The sequence below is a fragment of the Acomys russatus genome, chromosome 11 (genome assembly GCF_903995435.1).
Source record: "Acomys russatus chromosome 11, mAcoRus1.1, whole genome shotgun sequence".
NCBI classification, from domain to species: domain Eukaryota; kingdom Metazoa; phylum Chordata; class Mammalia; order Rodentia; family Muridae; genus Acomys; species Acomys russatus.
The window spans coordinates 3,303,935-3,325,975 of record NC_067147.1 but is presented as its reverse complement, the minus strand read 5'-3'; the positions used below and the strand labels follow the sequence as shown (position 1 = coordinate 3,325,975).

The window sequence follows — 22,041 nt, the reverse complement described above, 5'->3', positions numbered from 1 at the left end:
CTTCCTGCTGCTGATCCTTTATGGTTAATTTACATAGTGGTCAGGCTCCTCCCAGTTCCACATAGCAAGGGTTTTATTATGAATGGTCATTTGAATTCAGGATTAAAGAGTGACACATGGAAAAACAATGCAATATAAGGTGTCAAATAAACAGGAAGTTCCAGGGAAGTGTGTAATACGCTCAAAGGCATGCACTCTAGAATTTTAGATGTGTAGGCAGAAAATTAGGCACATGGCAACATCACCCAGGAATCTTCCTTGGAGACTATTTTTATCTGCTGAGTTAGAAGCCCAGGCCGGCAGTGCCCCTAACCTGTTCTGGATGTGCATTAACCAAAACCAAATTCCAAATCAAGTGCATAATGATGCCACAGTGGTTTTGCAAGTGCTCGCTGTGGTAGCATTGCATGTCTTCACTGAAGCTTTGGTTCTCAGCACATGTGTGTCTTTTTCACTGTGCACACGTTTGTGCCCTGAATCACCAACCAGCACTGCCTGAAGTACCTCAGCACAGGCTTGAGGCGCTTAGATGTCGTGACTTGTGGTGTGCTTTTGTTTTTGTTTGTCTGTTTGTTTTGTTGCGGCTGCTGCTGTTTGTTTCTTTGACTGTACACTGTAAAGGTTTCTGCTCTCACAAAAGCATATAGTTTAGTTACAAAAACACTTTAGTATTTTCCTCCCATCACTCCTCAGCACGTTGATATCAAGTTACCTTGCCTTTAGAGTGTGTTCTGTCAGAAAATTTTGATTCAAAAAATAGCAATTTGAGTTGTCACCTGAATTTCATTTAAAAATGTTAAATGAATTTTGGCTCGAGATAAGGACAAAATTCACAACTATTTTTGAAGTGGCCATAAGCATACCTCTTGTCATTATATTATGTTTTTTTTTTAACGTAAGGTGGCATTCGCAGCTTTGGCAACTATCAATCAAAATATTGGTCACTGAAAAGCACTGAAGAGTCTCTAACACTGAATATCGAATGTTCAGTCAAGAATTAACTTTTATTAAAAAAGTGAACAGACATATCTATCTCCTTAGCATGCAATTTTTTTCATCTTTAATAAATGGTAAGTATTATATGTATTCCAAAACATTACCCTATTCATTCACACAGTTTTCGAGATGGGTTTCCTGTAGCCCAGGCTACGCCCTTGAACCTGCTACGCAGCCATGTTAATCTTGAACTTATGATTCTCTTGCTTCTACCTCCCAAGTGCTAGGGTTAGAAGAAGGTGCCACCACGCCCAGTCTGTGGCACACTGGGAATCAAACCCAGTGCTCTGTGCATCTTAGGCATGCACTCTACCAACTAGCTGTATCTGTACCCCCGGAAGAACGTTTTAAAATAAACTTCTTCATAATTTATCTTCAGTAAGTGTTTGTTTTGTATATTTATTTTATATACCCATATACTAAGGTTGCATAAAAGTTTCTTTGGATACGAGGAGCCAGAGTGGGAACCCCGAAGAAGCGTTGCCATTGTACACAGCCTTAAATACCACACACTTTGTAGTGTGACCCTCCAGTAGCTCTCATGTGTGAATACAAACGTCTTTGTTCCACAGAAGAGACAGAGGCTCAGAGGCCCCAGCTGTTGATCCAAGGTTATCAAGAGAGGTAATGTTGGACACACAGGGCACCAATGCTATTACCTACAGTTTCCCACTACCTTATGTTGACAGCAGTTTAAAATTTGTTTACTTTGTGTGTGTGTGCGTGTGCGTGCGTGTGTGCGTGCGTGCGTGCGTGCGTGCGTGTGTGCGTGCGTGCGTGCATGCGTGCGTGTGCGTGCGTGCGTGCGTGCGTGCGTGCGTGTGTGTGCGTGCGTGCGTGCGTGCGTGCGTGCGTGTGTGTGCGTGCGTGCGTGCGTGCGTGCGTGCGTGCGTGCGTGCGTGCGTGTGTGTGTGTGTGCATGTAGCGGGTCCTCTGCAAGAGCAACAGTGCTCCCAGCGGCAGAGTAGCTGCTGACTACAGCTTAAATCTTAACATTTATATTCATTTTTAAGGGACTTAGGAGAAAATGGTAGCTCACCAAACTCATTATTGTTTCCTTTCTTATTTTTAATTTTTCATGCATGGTCTTGTTTTAAATCCTGTTAACCTCAAGAACCCATGCCAGTAGTAGTTCCTGTGGGATGGGCCTACTGTGGCAAATGCTTAATTCCTGGCTCACAAATACCCTTATTTTTTTGTCCATTTTTCCAAGATGTTGTCAGTAGGTGCAGAATCTCAGGCTAAGGGATCTTTCCTTCTGGTACTTTAAAGTGCTCTCCTGTGTTTTTCTAATTATTTCTTTTATTTTTAGATTATATAAATATATATAAAATAATATATAAGCAATATATATATATATATATATATATATATATATATATATATATATATATATATATGATTCTCTGCTCTTTTTGAAAAGGAATTTGCGGTCACTGCTCCCTTGGATGTGACACAGCACATTCTTCTCTCTCTCTAGATATGTTCAAGGTATCTCTAGTTTTTAGTCACTGTACTTTCAGCTGTCTGAGAGAATTTCTTTGACCTTCTGAACTTTGGAGTTTTTTGTGTCTATGACTTTGTCTTTCCCCACACTTGCGGAGATGATTGGCTTTGCATCATCAATAACTTCGTTTCTACTCTAAAATCTCTTGCCCTTGCCTTAGGGGCACACAAATGTCTGGAACTCCATTCACTTTTCTCTTCCTCATTCCTCTCAGAGCCTTTCATTTGCTTCCTCCCAGAAGCCACGCCGCCCCAGGTCCTTGTCTTCTTTGTGATGCTAAGCCCACCCCAGGCTTTCACATTTTCAGAACTTGTCACTGGAAATCCAGACGTGCAGCCTGGTTTGCCTGCTGTAGACACGTCCTCTCTTCTTGTACATTTCAGGAGCCCTTGCCACAGGCCTCACGCTCCTGATACCCCCTGGGAATCTGCCCAAGAACTTGGCTCTGACTCCACACCTTCACAGTTGCTTACTCCTTCTCTGTTCCCCAAAGCATTGGTCAGACTTTCATGGTGTTGGTATAGAAAACAGCTTTAAGTTGTAGCCTAGACAGGTTTGAATGTTACATTTCAACTTTATATTTAAAAAATCAAAAAAAAAATTAACCTATCATTCCTGGAAATCTGTCTTTTCATCCTTTCAGTCTATCTTAGCAGTTTTGGCATCACGTGACTTTTCAGAAGCCCTGCACTTGGTGCGCCCTACCTAGGACTGGCTCTGCGGTGAGGTGCAGGAAACATCGTAGGGTAATTTGGTTCTCAAAGACTTTGTCACAGTCCCTTGGGAACTCAGGAGTGAGCTTGATGCTAGTTAGGGTCCAGCATAGAGCTGCAGTCTTGCAGCTCCCTCCCCCTGCACAGTTTTCTCTTTCTCTCTTCACTTCTAGATTGAGTTCTAGTCCAGTTTTGGCCCCTAGTACTATGGCTTACATCTATGTAATGGGGCCATGTGGAAAAACAGCAAGAAACAAACGGAAAAACTTAAGGAGGATTTCCCCTCTGCTCGGACAACAGAGATCCCCTTTCCAGGCTCCTCCATGGCTCCCCCTCGGGATCTTGAGTGCTGTGCTTCCCTGGGGTAGAAATTCAGAGGCACACTCACGGGAGAATTATGTTTCTTGGCTACTAAATATTTTGCCAACCTGACTACGAGACATATATCACAGCAGGTCTGGGAGCTATGGCCAAGTGTCAGCATTGAAAAGTAAGTCGCAAGCTAAGCTCTCGACCCCTGTACACAGAGCTGAGTCGCCCCAACCAACAGCAACTGTTCATCCCACCAAACTGTGAGGCCTCTACCTCAACTTCCTATAATCCTGCCCTTTGTCTCTTGGGATTACCCTTGATTGACGTATTTATTCCTCGAAGCCAGGACTGAAAAAAAAAAAACTTTTATTTCCCAATAAAGATGCTATATTTTCCTTAAGAAAATTATAATTTGGCTAATATGTCTCACTGAGCCCACACCATTTGCACAAAATGGAACTCACGTTAGCATTTTTGCCTTAGGGAAATGATGAATTTGTTTAATAGATTGGTAATTATGTAGCTCAAAAATGATCATTAGGATGCCTTTTCATTTGGTTACTATAAATCACCAGACCCACAATACATTAATCACCAGCTGTGTGCAGCACCTCATTCCTGTCTGTCCTTGAGGAAAAGGCTCCCAAACAAGTTCACACTGACACTTTCTTCCTGTAACACATTTGATAAAAGCCACATCACATGCATGTCGGATTTTATATTTTAGCTTTTGTATTCATCCTTTGATATGAGCCTTTCTTAGCAGTGTAACTTATATTATCTTAAGCTTCCAAGAGAGCTGTGGTCTAAACAGAAGCTAGCCTTTTGATTAGGTCTGTCAGAACTCACCATTGTACAAATGCTATCTTAGTTAGATGAGGCAGTGTTCATAAGTCACAGGGTTGCCATTCATGTGGTTCTTGGGTGGCTGGTGTCAATCACCGGTTGGTGGTCATATTGGGCAGATCCTTCCAGAAAGGAAAACCTGTGGTCAATGAAATGAGCTCCCTGTGGCACATTCAGAATGTGGGTGGTGCTGATGCTGAGCAGGAAGCATTACTGAAGTCTTTGAGATGGGTGTGGCCGAGCTGCCTGCTAAGGATCCCTGGCCCGCTGTGTGAGCTTCTACCCAGAAGTCCCTGAATGAAATAAGGACAGTGACGGACAAACTCCTTGTGTGTCAGCCTGCTACAAACAGGGCTAACGTGTTTCTCTGTCTTTGTTCTCGGGTTTCCAGTTTACCGTGGCTTCTGGGCGGTCCTGCTGCTCCTGGGCGTAGTGGCCGCCGTGACTGCGAGCTTTCTGATCATCTGTGCAGCCCCCTTTGCCAGTCACTTCCTTTACAAAGCTGGAGGCGGCTCCTACATTGCTGCAGGTACGTTCAACACCCAAGGCACGATTTCTAGCCATGCCCCTGTATTTTTGTTTTTCGTTTTAGGCTTAGATCTAGAGTGCAGACTTTTGTTAAGAGTAATACAATGGCACTCAGAAACTCTGGCTTTTGCATGCTTACTATGTTCCTGGTCTTTCTACAGACTTCCCATTTTCCATGAACTGGCATGTAATTGACTCCCCAGTAGACAGACGTAAGCACTGAGGTTAATGATCCCCCTTGCTGTCTGTAAAGGATAGCAGCCTGTAATTGTTCATCTGTGCCCTGTCTTTTATACCATATCAAATATGAAACGGGGAGGCTGATATTCGCAATGACAAATTTTTCTAGTTAGAGTTCCTACTGCTGTGATGAAACACCATGACCAAAGTCAACTTAGGAACGAAAGAAAATGATTTCACTTACACTCTCACATCACTGAAGGAAGTCAGGGCAGGAACGGAAGCAGAGACCATCTATGGGTGCTGCGTACAGACTTGCTCGGCCTGCTGCCTTACAGAACCCAGGACCACCAGTCCAGGAGTCGTACCACCCACAACGTGTGGATCCATCCCATAGCAAATGTTTATTAAGAAAATGTCTCACAGACTTGTCTCTAGGCCAATCTTATGGAGGCATTTTATCAATTTTGATTTCCTCTTCTCAGGTAACTCTTGTGCCAGTAAAACAAAACAAAACAAACAAAACAAAAACCAAACAACAAGAACAAAAAAACCAAACAGGACAGAAGGACTTGAGCATGACCAACCGACCAGACGCCTCATGGTTGTGCTGTACTGTGTGGCATGTGACCAGACACGCCATGGTTGTGCAGTACTGTGGCATCATGGGAAGGCCACAGGAACATGATGCTGTCCTTCAGAGTTCAATCAGTGATCAGATAGCAATACCCTTTTCACATAACACCGTGCTTAGCTCTTCATGATAAAGATAACGGTCACATATGGTTCCTCTGTTAATGCAGCATCATTGTGCAGAGCAGCCTGCTGGACCGGTTCTGTCCTTCCTTTACCTTCTGTTCTGATGCCTTTCTCTAGTTGTGCGTACCTGCTAGAGCTTGTGGCCATTTAATCTTTCCCCATATTTACTAAGGTAGAACCCACGTACCATTCAATCTACCATTTTCAAGTGTGTGACTCAGTAGGATGTTAGTACATTCACTGACTTGGACTGACGTCTCCACCATGTGAATTCAGAATATTTTCATCCTGTTGCAAAGGACCCCATCTTCCCTCTCTGTCCCTCTATAGGAAATGACTAATCTACCTGTTTTATGTGCTGGCTTAATTAGAATGATTTGTGTAAAGGCTATCCCATGCTTTCTGGAAGATTTAGAACACAAATACCATTTTCCTCCATCCTGGTACGGTCCCTATTCTGAAAGCTAAGCAGGTGTGTTGAGAGTCGATCCTTTGCCTTTTCATTTCCCTGATGGCACAGGTATAAATCACGTGTGTATCATTTTGTAAGAATGTGAAGACAATTAACACTGCATGGAAGGCAGCATCACAGTTCATTGTATCGTCTGGGGCAGGAAGAGCCATGTGTTCAGAGACAACGAACGTTAACTTTCCACTAGAAGCTTCTACCAGAAAACGCACTCTTTTCAGGAATGGTGACGCCGGCAACTCAAGGGTTAACACTGAGCACTATCTATTGGCAGAAGAACTTTAAAATCTTAGCATCTGCCTATTATTATTAAAACCTGACAACTTTAGCCTCTCACCGTTACACACCATCGTATGGAGAGCCGTGGAAACATGGGCAGCTTTTCTTTCTTAATTTTAGCAGCCTGGACCCTTTTCCTTTTGCCACATGGGGTGCAGAATTGAGCTTCTAGTAATGTACTGAGTTAGATTTTGTAAATTTCAAAATGAAGACATTGCAGTCTGTGGGCCAAGGGCTTCCACTTCCTGCTCTTTCCAGGGCTTGCTGACTGATCTCTTGACTCTCATGACTGTTGTTTCTCTGCTGTCCTCTGCCAGGCACTTAGACACAGGCGCGGCTCCGTCTCAGGGTACTGTGGCCTGATGCCAATGCCACAAACACGACTGGGCGCTTTATTTAGGAAGATGAATCTTAGCGAAGGGCATGACAGAATTCCAAATGGCCATTCTGGGGTGTGTACATAGACAAAGGCTTTTTGTCATCCGCAGAGGCCTGTGTGGGGCGTTCCGTGCTTGGCAGGGGGACACTGAAGTTGCAGCTGTCGGTTGGGAACAAAGGGTTGATCCATGATCTCTCCGTGCTCCGCCTGCTCAGGGCAGGCCTTGGAGGGCAGGTGTGGCCTCACCCTGTACTTGGGCAGATCCCCCCTTGGGCAGGGCAGGCACGTGTTTCTTGAGGAGGTGCAGATCTGAACAAAATTTGTAGTAACAGCCAGGTTACTGTAACTCACATACCCGAGAAAGTCCTAGCACAACTGCTGGAGATGCTCTGAGAAAGAGAAGACGAAGACGCTCTCTTTCTTAATATTAACATGGAAGGAAGACAGGGGAGGCATTCGAATGAGCAGGCATGGTGATGTAAACATTCAGTCATATCGACAACATTACGGAGATGAATATTCCTAGTCCCAGCATTAGTGTATATAACCAGCATAGCTATTGCTACGTGTGAGCAAGACACAGTCGTGTGTAAGAAAGTGCAGTGACACAGTCTGGACAGTGCACAGGACTGGCAGGGGGGCTAAGCCATCATAACTGGAAGGAGAGAGCTGGGGCTGGGGCTCCACGGCTAAAGAGCACTGGCTGCTCCTCCAAAGGGTATGGGCTGGATTCCCAGCACACACGTGGTTGTTCATAGTCATCTGTAGCACAACAAAACACCACACATGTAAAATAAAAACAAATGAATGTAAAATGAAAAGCAGACGCTGTTTCTCCCTTCTCATCATGCAGTGATCTGCCTTGTTCCGAGCTCGGCCTGGGGTGACCGCTGAGTTGTGTGTTGAGAGTAGAGGCAGGCGGCTCTGCGCACCGGCTTGATGGAGTAGCAAGAACATCCAAGTTTTGGTTAAACTCTGGCTGGCCTCTTGTCTTGGCATCATCTTGTCAATCAAAAGGTGGTGGGAGGAGCCTTTTGAGTGGACACAGGGATACCTCGCTGTGAGAGTCTAGTGTTTGCCCACAGATGAGGCAGAGCTCACATTGTGTTCTATGTACACCCATGTCCTCTGCCTCCTTCTGGGATGGCACGGTGTACCCGTCCTCCAGAACAGCTGTTTCCTGGGCTAGCATTGCTCACCAGGGACATGGGCCGAGTGCTCTGGCATGCACTGTATCTACCTCCCATGACGTAGGACTAACAGCCTGACCCCGACTTTCAGTGGTTTACCGTGGCTCCTCCTGCACTGGAGGTATTGCCATATAGAGTGCTTGGCTGTGAGTCCTCTTAGAAATGCCGTGCAAACAAAGGCTGGCTTGGAAGACGGTAGGGCCTGTGGCTTCTTTTCTTTCAGAAGCTCAAGGCTACTGCAAAAGTTTCCCAAGCTTCCTGAGAAATGACATTTCTTTCTGCATGTGATAGGAGCCCTCATAGCAGCCTCAGACTGGAGATGCTGCCCCCATGTGTGAAAAGAGGGTAGCCATCCAAAGCCAATGGGTTTAGCTCAGAAGCTCCTTTCCCCCTGGCCAAGGCTGCACATAAGGTTCACACCTTATGTGACCTCTGTGCACACCTTGTCACAGCCATACTCTTTGATATAAGGAACAGAAGAGAAGTTCGCGGCACCAAGAGGCCCTGATCAGAGCAGGGGGTGACATGAGGCCCAGGGCAGGGAAGGGTTAGGAGGGAACCTGCTGACCGGCCAGGTTCACAGGTCTCCAGTGCTTGCATTATGAAGGTTCCAGGCTGTAAACAGCACCATGCCTGACAAATGCAGGGGACTCTGTGTGAGGAGAACAGCTCGGAACAAATATGTGGCCTTGGTGGCTTTGCGAAAGCCACTTCCAGACGTGTCTTTCTTGCTGTGCTGGAGGAGGCAGTTGTGAAAGAGTGCTTGACAGAGTCTGTGTTCTGACATGTGCCTGCCACATGGCTCAGAGTAGGAGTCCTCCCCCTCAGGGGGGATCATCTGAGGGAAAGAAGTTTGTATCTTCCTAGGGCAGTGCTCTTGGGGGAAACATGAACAGCAAGACCCCACTACACTCATGCTCTGCCGAGAGGAGCCTTCAGGCGCCTCAAGTGGGACTGCGCCTGCACGGACTTTCTGAGTACTGATGCTGTTGTCATTTGGGTCAGCTTTCATTCAAATTGTTCTTTCTATCTTCCAGGGTCTGACATTTTGCACAAATGCCACGTGGTAGCCAAAGTAACTGAGCCTCATCTAATCCTATACAGGAAAGATTCAAAAAGGTTTTTATTTCAAAAATAGTTTAAAATGTTACAATCACCCCAAGATGCTTCTGTGACCCCTTGTTTTTTGTGTTTTCTTTTAAATTGTGGGTAATAGGCTCTCAGAATCCCTTTCTGATGGGGTATCATATGGCATAAGTGATAGGAGCTTGGAAAGAGGAGGACACACCCCCAGAAGCATTCCAGGGAGGGTCCTTTCAGATTGTTCCACGAACCAGGATCCTCCCAGGAGCAGGAACAGCTGTGGAGGTGAGACACAGGGTGGTGCTCCAGAGAGCTGCACCCCACCTTCCTGGAGCACAGAACCTGTGTCCATGTTGGGGATCTTTCCGGGCACATCTAACACTCACACGCACAGCGTTGATTTGAGGGATCCCTTGTGGGAAAGCTTGGGCTTCAGGTTGGAATGATGTGCCCCTCTGAAAAGTGAGGCTCTTCTGAGACCGACAACTAAGGCTTCACCATTTATTCTGACTCACACTATTATCCTATATAATTAGTCATTTACTTCAGGGGCTTCCGATGTGTGAAGCAGCAAGGGGGTTTGCTGGTCTTTAAATACTGTGTCGTGGCTAGAGTTATTCTTGTTATTCTTGTTCCCTTGTGTGTTATTTTTCTTCTCAGGGGGGATGTATGCTTGTACCTATTTATTCTGACAGGGAGGAGTCTTGTGTCTCCGCAAAGACTCTCTGTCCGTCCAGAGTTCCCCCTGAGCAGTCACTTTGCTGAGTAGTAAATGACCAAGGATACTGTATTTGTTTTTTTTTTAATTAATTAATTAATTTGGCTTTTTGAGACAGGCTTTCTCTGTGTTAGCCTTGGCTGTCCTGGACTTGCTTTGTAGACCAGGCTGACCTTGAACTCACAGAGATCTGCCTGCTTCTGCCTCCCCAAGTGCTGGGATAATAGGTGGGTGCCACCACGCCTGGCTGGATTTGTTTCTTCACTAACATTTATTACTTCTTAAACTTCCCCCCGCTACACCCATTAAGTTCTCCTTGGTGGGGAGCACATTTTAGTATAGATCCAGTGAGACAGCCATATTGACCTAAGCCAGAAGGCCGCTCTACAGAGAACTTCCTCTTCCTATAGTGAGAGGGCTGGTGGGGCGAGCAGGGCTGGTGGGGAGGGCAGGGCTGGTGGGGAGGGCAGGGCTGGTGGAGAGGGCAGGGCACTTCCTATAGTGAGAGGGCTGGTGGGGAGGGCAGGGCTGGTAGGGAGGGCAGGGCTAGTGGGGAGGGCAGGGGACTTCCTTTAGTGAGAGGGATGATGGGAAGGGCAGGGGACTTCCTATAGTGAGAGGGCTGGTGAGGAGGGCAGGGGACTTCCTCAGCTGGATATGTAAGGTATCACACTCCAGTTGGAAGAGCTCAAGTCTGGACTGCTTCCTGTTTCTCAAAATACATGGTGGTGAGACTGTGGGGAGAATGGTGCCATCTGGTGGACACTTCTGGTAGAACTTGGGAGGCAAATGCTCCACCTATCCTCTAAGATGTTCCCAGACCCTTTCACAGAGGTCACCTAAGACCATCTGAAAACGCAGATATCTACATTATGAATCATAACAGTAGCAAAACAACAGTTATGAAATGGAAACAAAAATAATTTTATGGTTGAGGGGTCACCACAGCATGAGTAACTGTGTAAAAGGAAGGTTGAGAACCACTACTGTAAGATCTCAAAGCAGGAAGGAACCAGGGAAAGTTGATTCCTTTGCTTCTGGACAAGTTTTGAAACAGCAGGGTCACATGAAATTCCCTGATGCTACAGAACACGAGCAATAACATTTCCTAGCCATTAGCCGAAACTCACGCCAAACTCTGATGATGATGACCATGATGTCGATGATGACGACAACGATGATGACAATGAGGACGAGGACGGGGACTATAGCTGACATGTTCCCAGCGCAGCGCTGAGTGCTGTGCGTCATCTCACTCTCCGTGACCTCTTTCTCATATGTTATCTCCTGATCGCTACTTTACTTATGAAGGAACAGATGGAGAAGTGAGAAACACGCCCAGGGTTACTTAGCTGCGGAAAGCTTTCCAGCCAGTAAAGTGTGATGAAAGCCAGACTTGTGCCTTTTCAACACACCATGAAGCTCAGTAGTTGGGCGTTAAGCCCCCTTAGGGTTGAATGAAACTCAGTTTTTCAGGTGGAATCCTAAATGCTTGAAGATAATTCTCTGTTAATTCCTGCTTCTCAGTGGTATTCATTATATCGTGCATGGATGTTTAAGGCTGAAACTTACCATAAGCGTTTGGGAAGCCCTGTAGGTATTATGTAGAGTCGGGTGATCAGATCAAATCATGACTTCATAAAATGAGAGGGAAGAGCCAGTTAATGTACGAGGAGAGAGGTAGGGTGGTGTGTGCAGTGGCTAATGTCAGGTAGACTGGTATAATTATTGTAACTGCAGGAGCGAGTGGGACTGGCCCCAGAGACTGCGAGACATCAGGGGAGACGTCTAAGGAAATGGATGGAGAAAGCTCAAGAGAGGTGGACACAATGCATTAGTTGTTCTGGATTTCTGAAAGACAATGCGTAAGCGAGCATCATTTGATTCTAAGAGAAAACCATAACCTATTAGTGTAAAGAAGAAACAACAAATTACTATAAAGCACAAGGACGTTTAACTTGTTTGTCCAGAAAGGCAGTCTTGGTTTTTAATGAATGCAGTAATCATGAAACTACTTGGTGAATGCATTAGAATATAACAAGAAGTATTACTGTCTGGCAAATGTGCAACTGGCAGACTCCCCCTCCCCCTCTGCATGGCATATAGAGGATAAAATAGATGTGCTGGACTTGGCAGTAAAACTAACCGTGAGAGTGGGTCAGGTTGCATGAGTCCCTGTTGGCAGGGCACACAGATCTTGGGGAAATGCACAGAAGCCTCAAACACTGACATCTGTTAGGCTCTCAGGACATCACATGTTAAGTCACATGGCAGCAGGCTTGCAAACATTCTGGTATCTTAAGATGATGCTATTTAGTATGTTAATATTAAATTCACCCTGCTAATGTGAGGTTCACTCTGAGATTCCATCCAAATAGGTTCTGTTCTTTGCTGTGTCACCTGGTTTTCGCTCTTCGCTGTAAATATTAGTATTTTTTAACAAAAGGCTAGAAATGCTTCTTCAATAATGGAAAATCATACCTCTTTCCAAAGGAATCCCAGCCACATGGGCACAAGCATGAGCACGCTCTGATTTCTAGTTGGAGACTAATTCATAGGTGTTTTAAGCCTCATCATATTTCTTTTTTTTTTTTTTTTTTTTTTTTTTTTTTTTTTTTTGGTTTTTTTTCCTCATCCTATTTCATATTGATTCTATTCTATGTTATCCAAGTCAAATGTTGAGGGTTTTTTTTTTTTAAATGAAGAAACCCAAAACAACTGATCACAAAATAGCCCCCATGCTACAGCTTTATACAATGTTAATTGTGCAACAGTGCCATTGAGTGATCATCAAAGCTCTGCATAGAACTCTGGGTTAGTGTAGTAACTGAGGTTGCAGGCCACTGCTTTTCAAGAACTATCTTCAGCTGGGCTGAGCAGGGCAGCTGGGGTGTTGGGGTTGGAGGGAAGGTAAATTCAGCCCTGTCAAGCGTCATCCTAACCCACGGTCATTTTCTCAGTATGCTGTATATATATTCCCACTGCAAAACCATTTTCCTAGGCAAATGCTATCTGTCATTTTAGAACTCTATGAATATGTCAAAGTACCACTAAACAATTTATTTATTGTAGCTTAATTCATAACAGCCCACATCTAGAATCCCTCAAATGTTGACAGGTAGATGAATGGATAAACAAGCTGGCGTTTACTGCTCACAGGAGCTACAGTGGGCGGGGGTTGTATATACTTGGTGAAATATTCCAGGAAAACCCACACACTGTAGGGTCTGCACTTGTCAGATTTCCTAAAGTCTAAGCCAAGTCACCGTGGGACACTTTGATGAGTGGCAATGGGATTCTGAAAGCGCGTAAGGGGTTCTGTAGGGGAGAAATATATTGTGGCTTCCTGTTGTTGTTGTTTTCCAAAACTCACCTAACCATATTTTAGAAGAATGAGAAAAGGAAACAACAAACCTGGGAGGAATTTACACATTATAAGAAACTCCAAAGTATGACAGTTTACTATGAGGTAGGAGCTGTTATTAAATGCTATGAAGATTGTATATTGTGGCAAAAACCCCGTGTTGTATCGCCCCACTCCCAAACATTCAGTGCCCTAAGACCTTTAGATAGGCGTTGGTGACACAGCTCTCACACTGACTTCATCTCATGATGAGTCACTACAAAGTGACAGTAGATGGCCCCCTTCTGGCCTGCCTTCCGGGCCTGCTGGCTAAAGGAAGGTTCTCTATTGCTGTTCTCCCTAAGAGACCCATGAGCCTGGGCTTTTGTTTGTTTCTGTTCTTAGTGGAAGTCTCTGCCCCTGTTCCAGATAGCTCCATTTTGAAAGTCTCTGCATCCCTCTGCAGCTTCCGGGAGTGTTTTCCTCGTTGTTGGGTGTTTGGGGGATAGTGCCAGATGCACGAGAGAAATTTACCAATAGATTCCACTCTGAGATATCTCCTTGGGTAAAGTTTGGTCTTTGTAGACATTTAGCTACTGTAGATTTCCTTTTCCTTCCCTTCCTTCCCCCACCCTCTTCTTTCTTTCTTTCTTTCCTTCGGGACTGGGAGGTATAGCTGTATATCTCTGATCTGTCTAGTGACTCACTACATAACTAGATTTGAATTTATAGCAAACTTCCTGCCTCGGCCTCCTGAGAACTGGGAACAGGCATGGGTCATCCTCCTGAGAGCTGGGAACAGGCATGGGTCATCCTCCTGAGAGCTGAGAACAGGCATGGGTCATCCTCCTGAGAGCTGGGAACAGGCATGGGTCATCCTCCTGAGAGCTGAGAACAGGCATGGGTCATCCTCCTGAGAACTGGGAACAGACATGGGTCATTCTTCTGAGAGCTGAGAACAGGCATGGGTCATCCTCCTGAGAGCTGGGAACAGGCATGGGTCATCCTCCTGAGAGCTGGGAACAGTCATGGGTCATCATCCTCCTGAGAGCTGAGAACAGGCATGGGTCATCATGCATGCTCACAAATCTCATTTCCATCCTCTGAAAGGAGTCTGTGCATCTCCAAGTAGAGAAAAAAATGTGACGATTCTAATTTTCTTTTTACCTTAACTTCCTTGGAAAGCACTTTTTAAAATTATGACACTGAATGGCTTTTCCTATATCCATTAAAAGTTGAAATAATTTGCCAATGAACTTGTCTATCAGCACAATAAAAAGATACCAAAGCATTACCTTGGATTCATAATTATTCTCAAAGTAGCTTATCACCACCTATGACTTAAATTTAAACACATGAGTGAACAGTTGAAGATCAATTTATCCTTTCAACTCACTCCCAAATATCTTTAAAATAATTCATGTACACTGTATCAGTTACCTTTCTGCTGCTATGATAAAACAGCACGACCACATTCAATTTATGAAAGAAAAACTTTATTTTATTTATTTATTTTATTTTATTTACATGTCCATCATGCCAGGGAGGCATAGCAGCAAACATCAGGAGCAAGAACCTGAGAGATCATATATTCAAATGCAAGTGAAGTAGAAAGGGCAAAATGGAAGTAGGAGAGAGATTTTACTCTTAAAGCTGACCCCTGGAGACACACTTCCTCCAGCAAGGTCAAACCTTCTAACCCTCCCTCCAAATCTCCAACAGAAGATCAAGTAATCAAATGCCTGAGACTATCAGGTACATTTGCTTTCAGCCCAGCCCCCCCCCCCACACACACCACACACACGCGCGCATGCACCCACATACACACAGGTATGCACACACCTGTGTACACACATGCACATGCCCTCACGCACACACATACTGCCAGATGAAAACATAGAACCTAAATAAAACCTTTTCTTTGTCTTAATTTTCTGCATACAAATGTGCTTATAAGTCTGTTTTTGCAGCATGGCGACAAAGGTTTTGTCGTGTCAGAATTCTTCTGTTCCTGTGTTTTGTGACATAAGGACCAGCTTTCTGGTCATGTGTAGAGTACCTAGGCCTTGGGGGAGTACACTTGATACTTACCCTCTCTGTTGCCATCACCAATGACTGTGCTCACTGTCCATCTGTAACTGGATGTTGTGCCCTTTGTTTCTATGTAATGGGGCGGGGGCAGGTTTCCAAATTGAACTTAGGCATATAAAAGAAAACGGTAACCCTGTGAGATGATCCATGTAAAATGTGCAGGCTAAGTGGCACATGCTGTTGATGAGGGAGTCAGTGCGCCTTTCCCCCACTCACTTCCTTATCCGTGGTTTGGCAGGACCATAAATCGTTTTTTCTTTTTTAATTTTTTTTTATTAATTTATTCTTGTTACATCTCAATGTTTATCCCATCCCATGTTTCCTCCCATTCCTCCCCCCACCCATTTTCCCATTGTTCCCCTCCCCTATGACTGTTCCTGAGGGGGATTACCTCCCCTGTATATTCTCATAGGGTATCAAGTGTCTTCTTGGCTACCTGCTGTCCTTCCTCTGAGTGCCACCAGGTCTCCCCCTCCAGGGGACATGGTCAAATGTGAGGCACCATAGTACGTGAGAAAGTCATATCACACTCTCCACTCAACTGTGGAGAATATTCTGACCATTGGCTAGATCTGGGAAGGGGTTTAAAGTTTACCTCCTGTATTAGGACCATAAATCTTAATGGTTGAGACCATTCTTTGTTTTTTGTTTTTTGTTTTTTTTTTTGTTTGTTTGTTTGTTTGTTTTTTTGGTGAACTATTTCATAACTTTTAAAATTATACTCCAGAAAACAGCTACCACAAAATTTAATTATAAATAAATTTGGGCTTTTGAAATATATGGCCACGTTTAATAATAATTTTATTAAAAAGTAAATGGCTGCCTAATATTGGCACTGGTTTCTATTCTACTAACGTCAGATTGTCAGGTGGGTTTGAATTGTAGCCCCTTCGTTACCATATCATTTTATTGTTCGCGTTCTATAAATAAATCCTAGACTGTAAAGAGACAATAGAGAGTTATGTAGATAGCGCTGTCCCATGGAGACACTCCACGTCGAGTAGTGATTGCGTATGAGGAGCCAAGGGATGGGCATCTTTCCTAATGGATGCACATGTTGTCTCCAGCCCTCTCCACCCACGTTCCTCTCAGCACAAGTAGTCACAGGTTCGCACCACTTTCCCCTTAAAGTCATTTTATTTTTTCTTGCTTTGGGACTGTCATCAGTTTTATACAGATGTTGCAAGTGATTTCATCCAGCTCCTTCCATTATCAGTTTTGTAATTGTCATTCTATTAATTTCTTTTGTATCAAAGGGTCCGACGCTGAGCACGAATTATATTTACTATATCACAGGGGTCTCCATAGAAGCAGCTTTAGTTACTGGGTGGCGGGGGTTTCCATCAAACCAGCTTTAGTTCTTTGACTTTTGAGACCTCGGAACTTTTGAAGAGCACAGGCCTATGGGCTTTTGGAATGGTGTTGGACTTGGTTTTGATGCCTTTTCATGAGGGGATTAGGCTCTGCATCTTGATTCAGTGACACTGCCCTCCAACTCCCGCCCCACCCCCGGCGCCATCACATTGACATAGATTGCAGTGGTTAACTTTGATCGCTTTGAACAGGGTGGCACTTGACAGGTTTCTCTAGGATCACGTACCCTTCCCCTTTTATGGTTAGTATTCTGTGGGAGGTCTGAGCCCGTGGAAGTGTCATTGTTTCATCTACATTTCTCATGTCTATCAGCCGCCTACTGGGTCCTGGGAATCTACTCTGATGCTTTCTGTTTCCCTCTGATAGGACAGAGATCTTCCTTGATTTCTATTATTTTCAAATCTGTAGTAGGGAGATACACAGCTCCACTTAGAATTGATGATTTCGTTGTTTGATTTGTCTAGCTATGTGTAACAGCTACCTGACTCCTCTCTTGGCCAGAAACTTGGTGCAGATTCTGGTGATTAAATCTGACTGCATTAGCAGTTAAAGGACCTCACCCTATCTCCCACCCCCACTTACCATTTGTAATTTAATGGGCAGCGAGGTTCTGAGTGTTTTGCCCCATGGGTAAGACAGAACCACAAACTGATTTCAGATAAATTAAATGGACTGTGTTAATTTGCGTCAATTAATGACCAAATAAAAGAAAGAACAGAATGAGTGTTTTTAATGCTTTCACGATGCACTTCCTCTCCAAATAACTGCATTGTTTAGGTACAAGTTATTTCTTATTAATAATCATCAACATTATTTCTCACAATGTACTTTTTAGCATTCTAAATCCAATCATGGCTTTTGAGAAGATGCATATAAGGTGACTGATTTTTCACAAAGGCAAGTTTATATTTTAATAAGAATATCTGAATAGGTGATGTTTCTGTGTTGGAAGGAAGCGCAAAACCATAGCAACAAATAACATGGAGACTTGTACTGTGTTTGAAGGAGGCAAAGGATGTTATGGCAGTGCCCAAACCTTCGCGCTCACAGACAATACTGTGTATGTAGGTACTGTGAAATGTAGTCAAGGGCACAGAGTCACTGCATACCACATGGCATAGGCTCACTGTTGCCAAGCCTTGTCAGCATTCGCTCTCCTGCTACATCTCCACTGTTTCTCTGATCCAGTTGGTACCCAGTGCTTGTTGCTTCATCCGTGGGCCAGCGTATGCACTTACCATATAGACTCCCTCTTCATGCGGGAGTCTTATTAGAGAAATATTGTGGTTGCTTTCCTGTTGATCTGTAGCTGGAATGGTCATTAGGAGAAGGCATAATTTTGGACACCAGTGCATCTCAACCCAGTCACAAGCCTTTCTTTAGTCTAATCCTCAAGATTCTTTCTGAACTTGGTGACCTGCTGGTAGTGGGTCACCCCTCAGGTCTGTAAGACAATGATGAGTGAATGTGCTGAGCAACTTGGATGGCTGAGCTCTCACAAGCCGTTCTCCTCCATCAGTATGCTGCCCCTTCTGCTTAGCAATAGAAATGCAGTTAGCTTTTAGACACGTAGAAATCAAGGTGTCAACTTTTTATACTTGCTATCATTTGGATCTAAAATCTTCTTCAATGGATATGTGTTCAAAGCTTGGCCACCAGTCTGTGGCTCTACCGTCAGTGGTAGACTCTTTAGAAGACAGGACCTGGTGGAAGATAGCTAGTAGAGAGCGAGGCCGTTAGTGACACACTCTTGGAGGGATGTTGGCCCATTCCTCTCTCTTGGTGCTTCAGTGCTCTTCCAAAATGGTGCCCTCAGCCAAGTGATTCATCTATGATGTTTTAACTTGTGACAAGCCCTAAAGCCACAGCACCAAGATGCCACGGGGACTGGCCTCTGAAATTGTGAGTCAAAATAATGACTTCCTCTTTAGAAATCTATTATCTCCAACTTATTGACACATCAGTGGACTATACACAATGCCAGTTGCTCATTCCACCCACTAATTCAATGAGCATAACTGTAACTGTCATGCTTGCTTTGATCTTTTGGACAACAGCACATGCCCCCAATCATTCAGGCTGTGCAGGTTGTGTGGAGCCAGCCACTCGCTAGTGCATGAGAAATCAAGTGACATCATCAGAAGCCGATGACACCTCAGAAGCCGATGATGAGCTATTGCCTGGTAGTTATAGTAGCAGCTACATCGGAAGAGTATGCTCCCAAATCTGCTCTCAGATGTCACTACTCACAAGCTTCTGTCTTCTCAGTGGTTGAGGTCAAGGTCTCATCAGGATGATAAAATCTCCACTCATATTTCTAGCAGTGTTTCGAACTGATGGGCTATGTGGGGGTGTTCCTAAGCTGTGATGCTGCCTTCTGCCCTATTCCTCTTTGGCTGCCTCCCTCCCCCTCCTTCCCTGACCCATCTCTTTTCTCTTCTTCCTTGCTGCTCTCCCTCTCTCTTCCTTTCCCTCCACTTTTGGCTCCCTCCTCTCCTGCCCTTTCTTCTTCCTTTCCTTCCTGTTCCTTCTTTCCTCCCTCTTTCACTCTTCTTCCTTTCTCTTTATTTCTTCTCTATCTTCTCCTACCTCCCCTTTCCCCTTTCTTTTCTTCCTTCCCTCTTCTCTGCCTTTCTTCTTTTTCTCCATTTTTCTTCTTCCTTTCCCCCTTCCTCCTCTTTCTATTCCCCTTCTTCCTCTTTTTATCCTTTCTTCCTCCCTCCCTTTCCTTTCCCTCTTTCCTCCCTCCTTTTTCTCCCTCCATTTCTTTCATTTAAATAAAGCCTGTTTGGAATTTGATTAGAATCTGTGGTTTTATATTTCTCAGACTCTGTTGTCATCAATATGATTTCTTTGTTCTTTCAAGAGAGTGATTCCATCACATGTGTGTGTTTAGTTCATTTAATATATATTACAATGAGTGGATGGGGGGTGGAGGGGCCGATGGAGAGATGGGTTAAGAGTGCTGGTTGCTTTTATGATTCCCAGACCCTGATGGTGGCTCACCCTCATCTGCAACTCCAGTCCTAGGGGGTTAAAACCCTCTTCTGGCCTCTTCCAGTACTGAATATATGCACATGGTACATAGCTATACATGCAGGCAGAATGCCCATACACAAAATAAAATATCACATTTGTTTGTCATTTCACGTTTTTACATCCCAGTGCTCATGTCTGTCCTTGTGTGGTGCTCACATAGCTTTTGTATCCATGACCACATTTGGTTACAGCTACCTAGCATTAGATGGGTTCCCATGGTGTAGCAAGAGTTTGAAGAAAACCACTAGCTGTGTCCATGCACACTTAATGCCCTGGGGCTGATGGTACTATTTCTACTGGCCCAGGTATGTATTAAAAGGAATAGTGATAGGTTACAATGCTTGCTTCTAACCCGGCAGCAGTTAGAGTACATAAACATCAAACATAAATGTTCAGAGACTCGGCCAACACTAAGCGCTCAACAAACGCACACCAACTGCGGCTGTTGTCTCTTACTGCTGATACAGCTGTATGCAGAATGCTTTAAAATAGGAAGGCCAACAGCATGTCTGTTTAGCTTAGTGGCTCTCAGCCTTCCTAATGTTGCGACCCTTTAATACAGTTCCTCATGTTGTGGTGACCTCAATCATAAAATTATTTTCATTGCTACTTCATAACTATAATTTTGCTATTGTTATGAATTGGAATGTAAATTCCTGTGTTTTCTGATGGTCTTAAGTGACCCCTGTGAAAAAGTCATTCAGGTCCCAAAAGGTCAAGACTCACAGGTTGAGAAGCACCGATTTAGCTCATAAACCATAGCGTGGTGTCTGACTTAGCTCAGAACGGAGGCATTTACTCATAAACGAATGATGACTTTAGGGTAGTTTGGAGGGTGATACCTTCAGAATGGCTAATGCTCTTCTCTCCTTCCTAGGTGTCCTCTTCTCCCTGGTGGTGGTGCTGTATGTCATCTGGGTCCAGGCGGTGGCTGACATGGAAAGCTACAGAGCCATGAAAATGAAAGACTGTTGGGAGTTCTCGCCTTCCGTTTTGTATGGCTGGTCTTTCTTTCTGGCCCCCGCTGGCATATTCTTTTCTCTGTTAGCTGGCTTACTCTTTCTAGTTGTTGGGCGGCATATCCAGGTCCATCACTAACTCTCGCCACAACGGTTTCCAGGAGGGATTTCAAAACACCGTTCTTCCTCTTTCCATTCTGTGTTAGTGATGGTATCTGCGTAAAGCTAGCTGAGGTACATTTAGAGTTGTTAATTTCATGAATGAGTCAATCGCTTTACTTGTGATTGCCCCTCATAAGCAGGTCCTTTCACTTCTCTAGAACCCAAAGCTCTCTGTGCTGGCAAGGAATTAGTTCTCTAGGGAGCAGGCGGTGGGTCCATCAGATGGCTTAAATGGAGTAAATGCAGAGTGTGGATGTGGTTACCCACAGCAAACCAAGCTTAAGTTCAGGGTCTCCTTGACATGTACTTCTGCTAATTTTTTAATGAGGAGAATGATTAAGGATGGAAAACAAATTCCAGATGACTCACTTGTTTCTTCTCCGCCTACATGCCCACACACAGCCACATGCTTGCCCACTGACCTCTTTGAGCAAATGATTCATTTTATAAAAATAGGTAACAGTTGTTCTCACTATCAGAACTCTGAACTCCTGAGCTCAAATGGCCCACAACAATAACACCAAATGTGCTCTGTCTAATTTAATGCCAACTGCATCACTTGAGATTTTTCTTAATTTTGCATGTTTACAGAAACCCTAACACCATTTGAAGCAGCAAACCCACAGGGCAACAAAGTGCACACAATGCAGAGCACAACTGGGTAACGCCAAAGGGGGCTAACCCTGGATTGTAATATGATTTAAAATTTGTAGAAGCCAAGAGCCTCAGCTTAGCACATAATTCTACTTGATATTTTAAATTTCCCATTTAAAACTGAAATTGCTAAGATGTTCAACATATTTAAATTTATTGAGAGAACGTGCCTTTAATATTGCGCGGCTATAAAGTTTCCCTGGCTTTATGAAGACTGTGGCATATTACCTTTCCCTAACGTTTTACGGGATCCAGTTCTCCTGGTCATTCGATTCCCATATTGTCCCTCAATTTCTTCTTCTTCGCAGTAGATGCATTAACACTCGCAGATGTACAATTTCTTCTTACTTCATGCAAGACAAGGTTTCGTGGGCAAATACTCACTAGCATGGACATTTTGCATATCACAGAGGTTCCTTTGCCAGGACTGTTGATTGAAATCAAGCCCATGTCTGAGAGG

At 44.3% G+C, this 22,041-nt stretch overlaps 1 protein-coding gene across 2 annotated transcripts in view; it reads left to right on the top strand.

Annotated features, from left to right (window-relative positions):
- Positions 1-21,774, top strand: part of Tmem182 (transmembrane protein 182) — a 41,769-nt gene extending 19,995 nt beyond the window's left edge. For both annotated transcript variants that reach the window (XM_051152740.1, XM_051152739.1), the window contains 2 exons: positions 4,766-4,903; positions 20,684-21,774. In XM_051152740.1, coding sequence (XP_051008697.1) covers positions 4,766-4,903; positions 20,684-20,904 — 359 coding nt within the window. In that variant the 3' untranslated portion in view covers positions 20,905-21,774. The remainder of the gene's footprint in view (positions 1-4,765; positions 4,904-20,683) is intronic.
- The last annotated feature ends 267 nt before the right edge of the window (positions 21,775-22,041 follow it).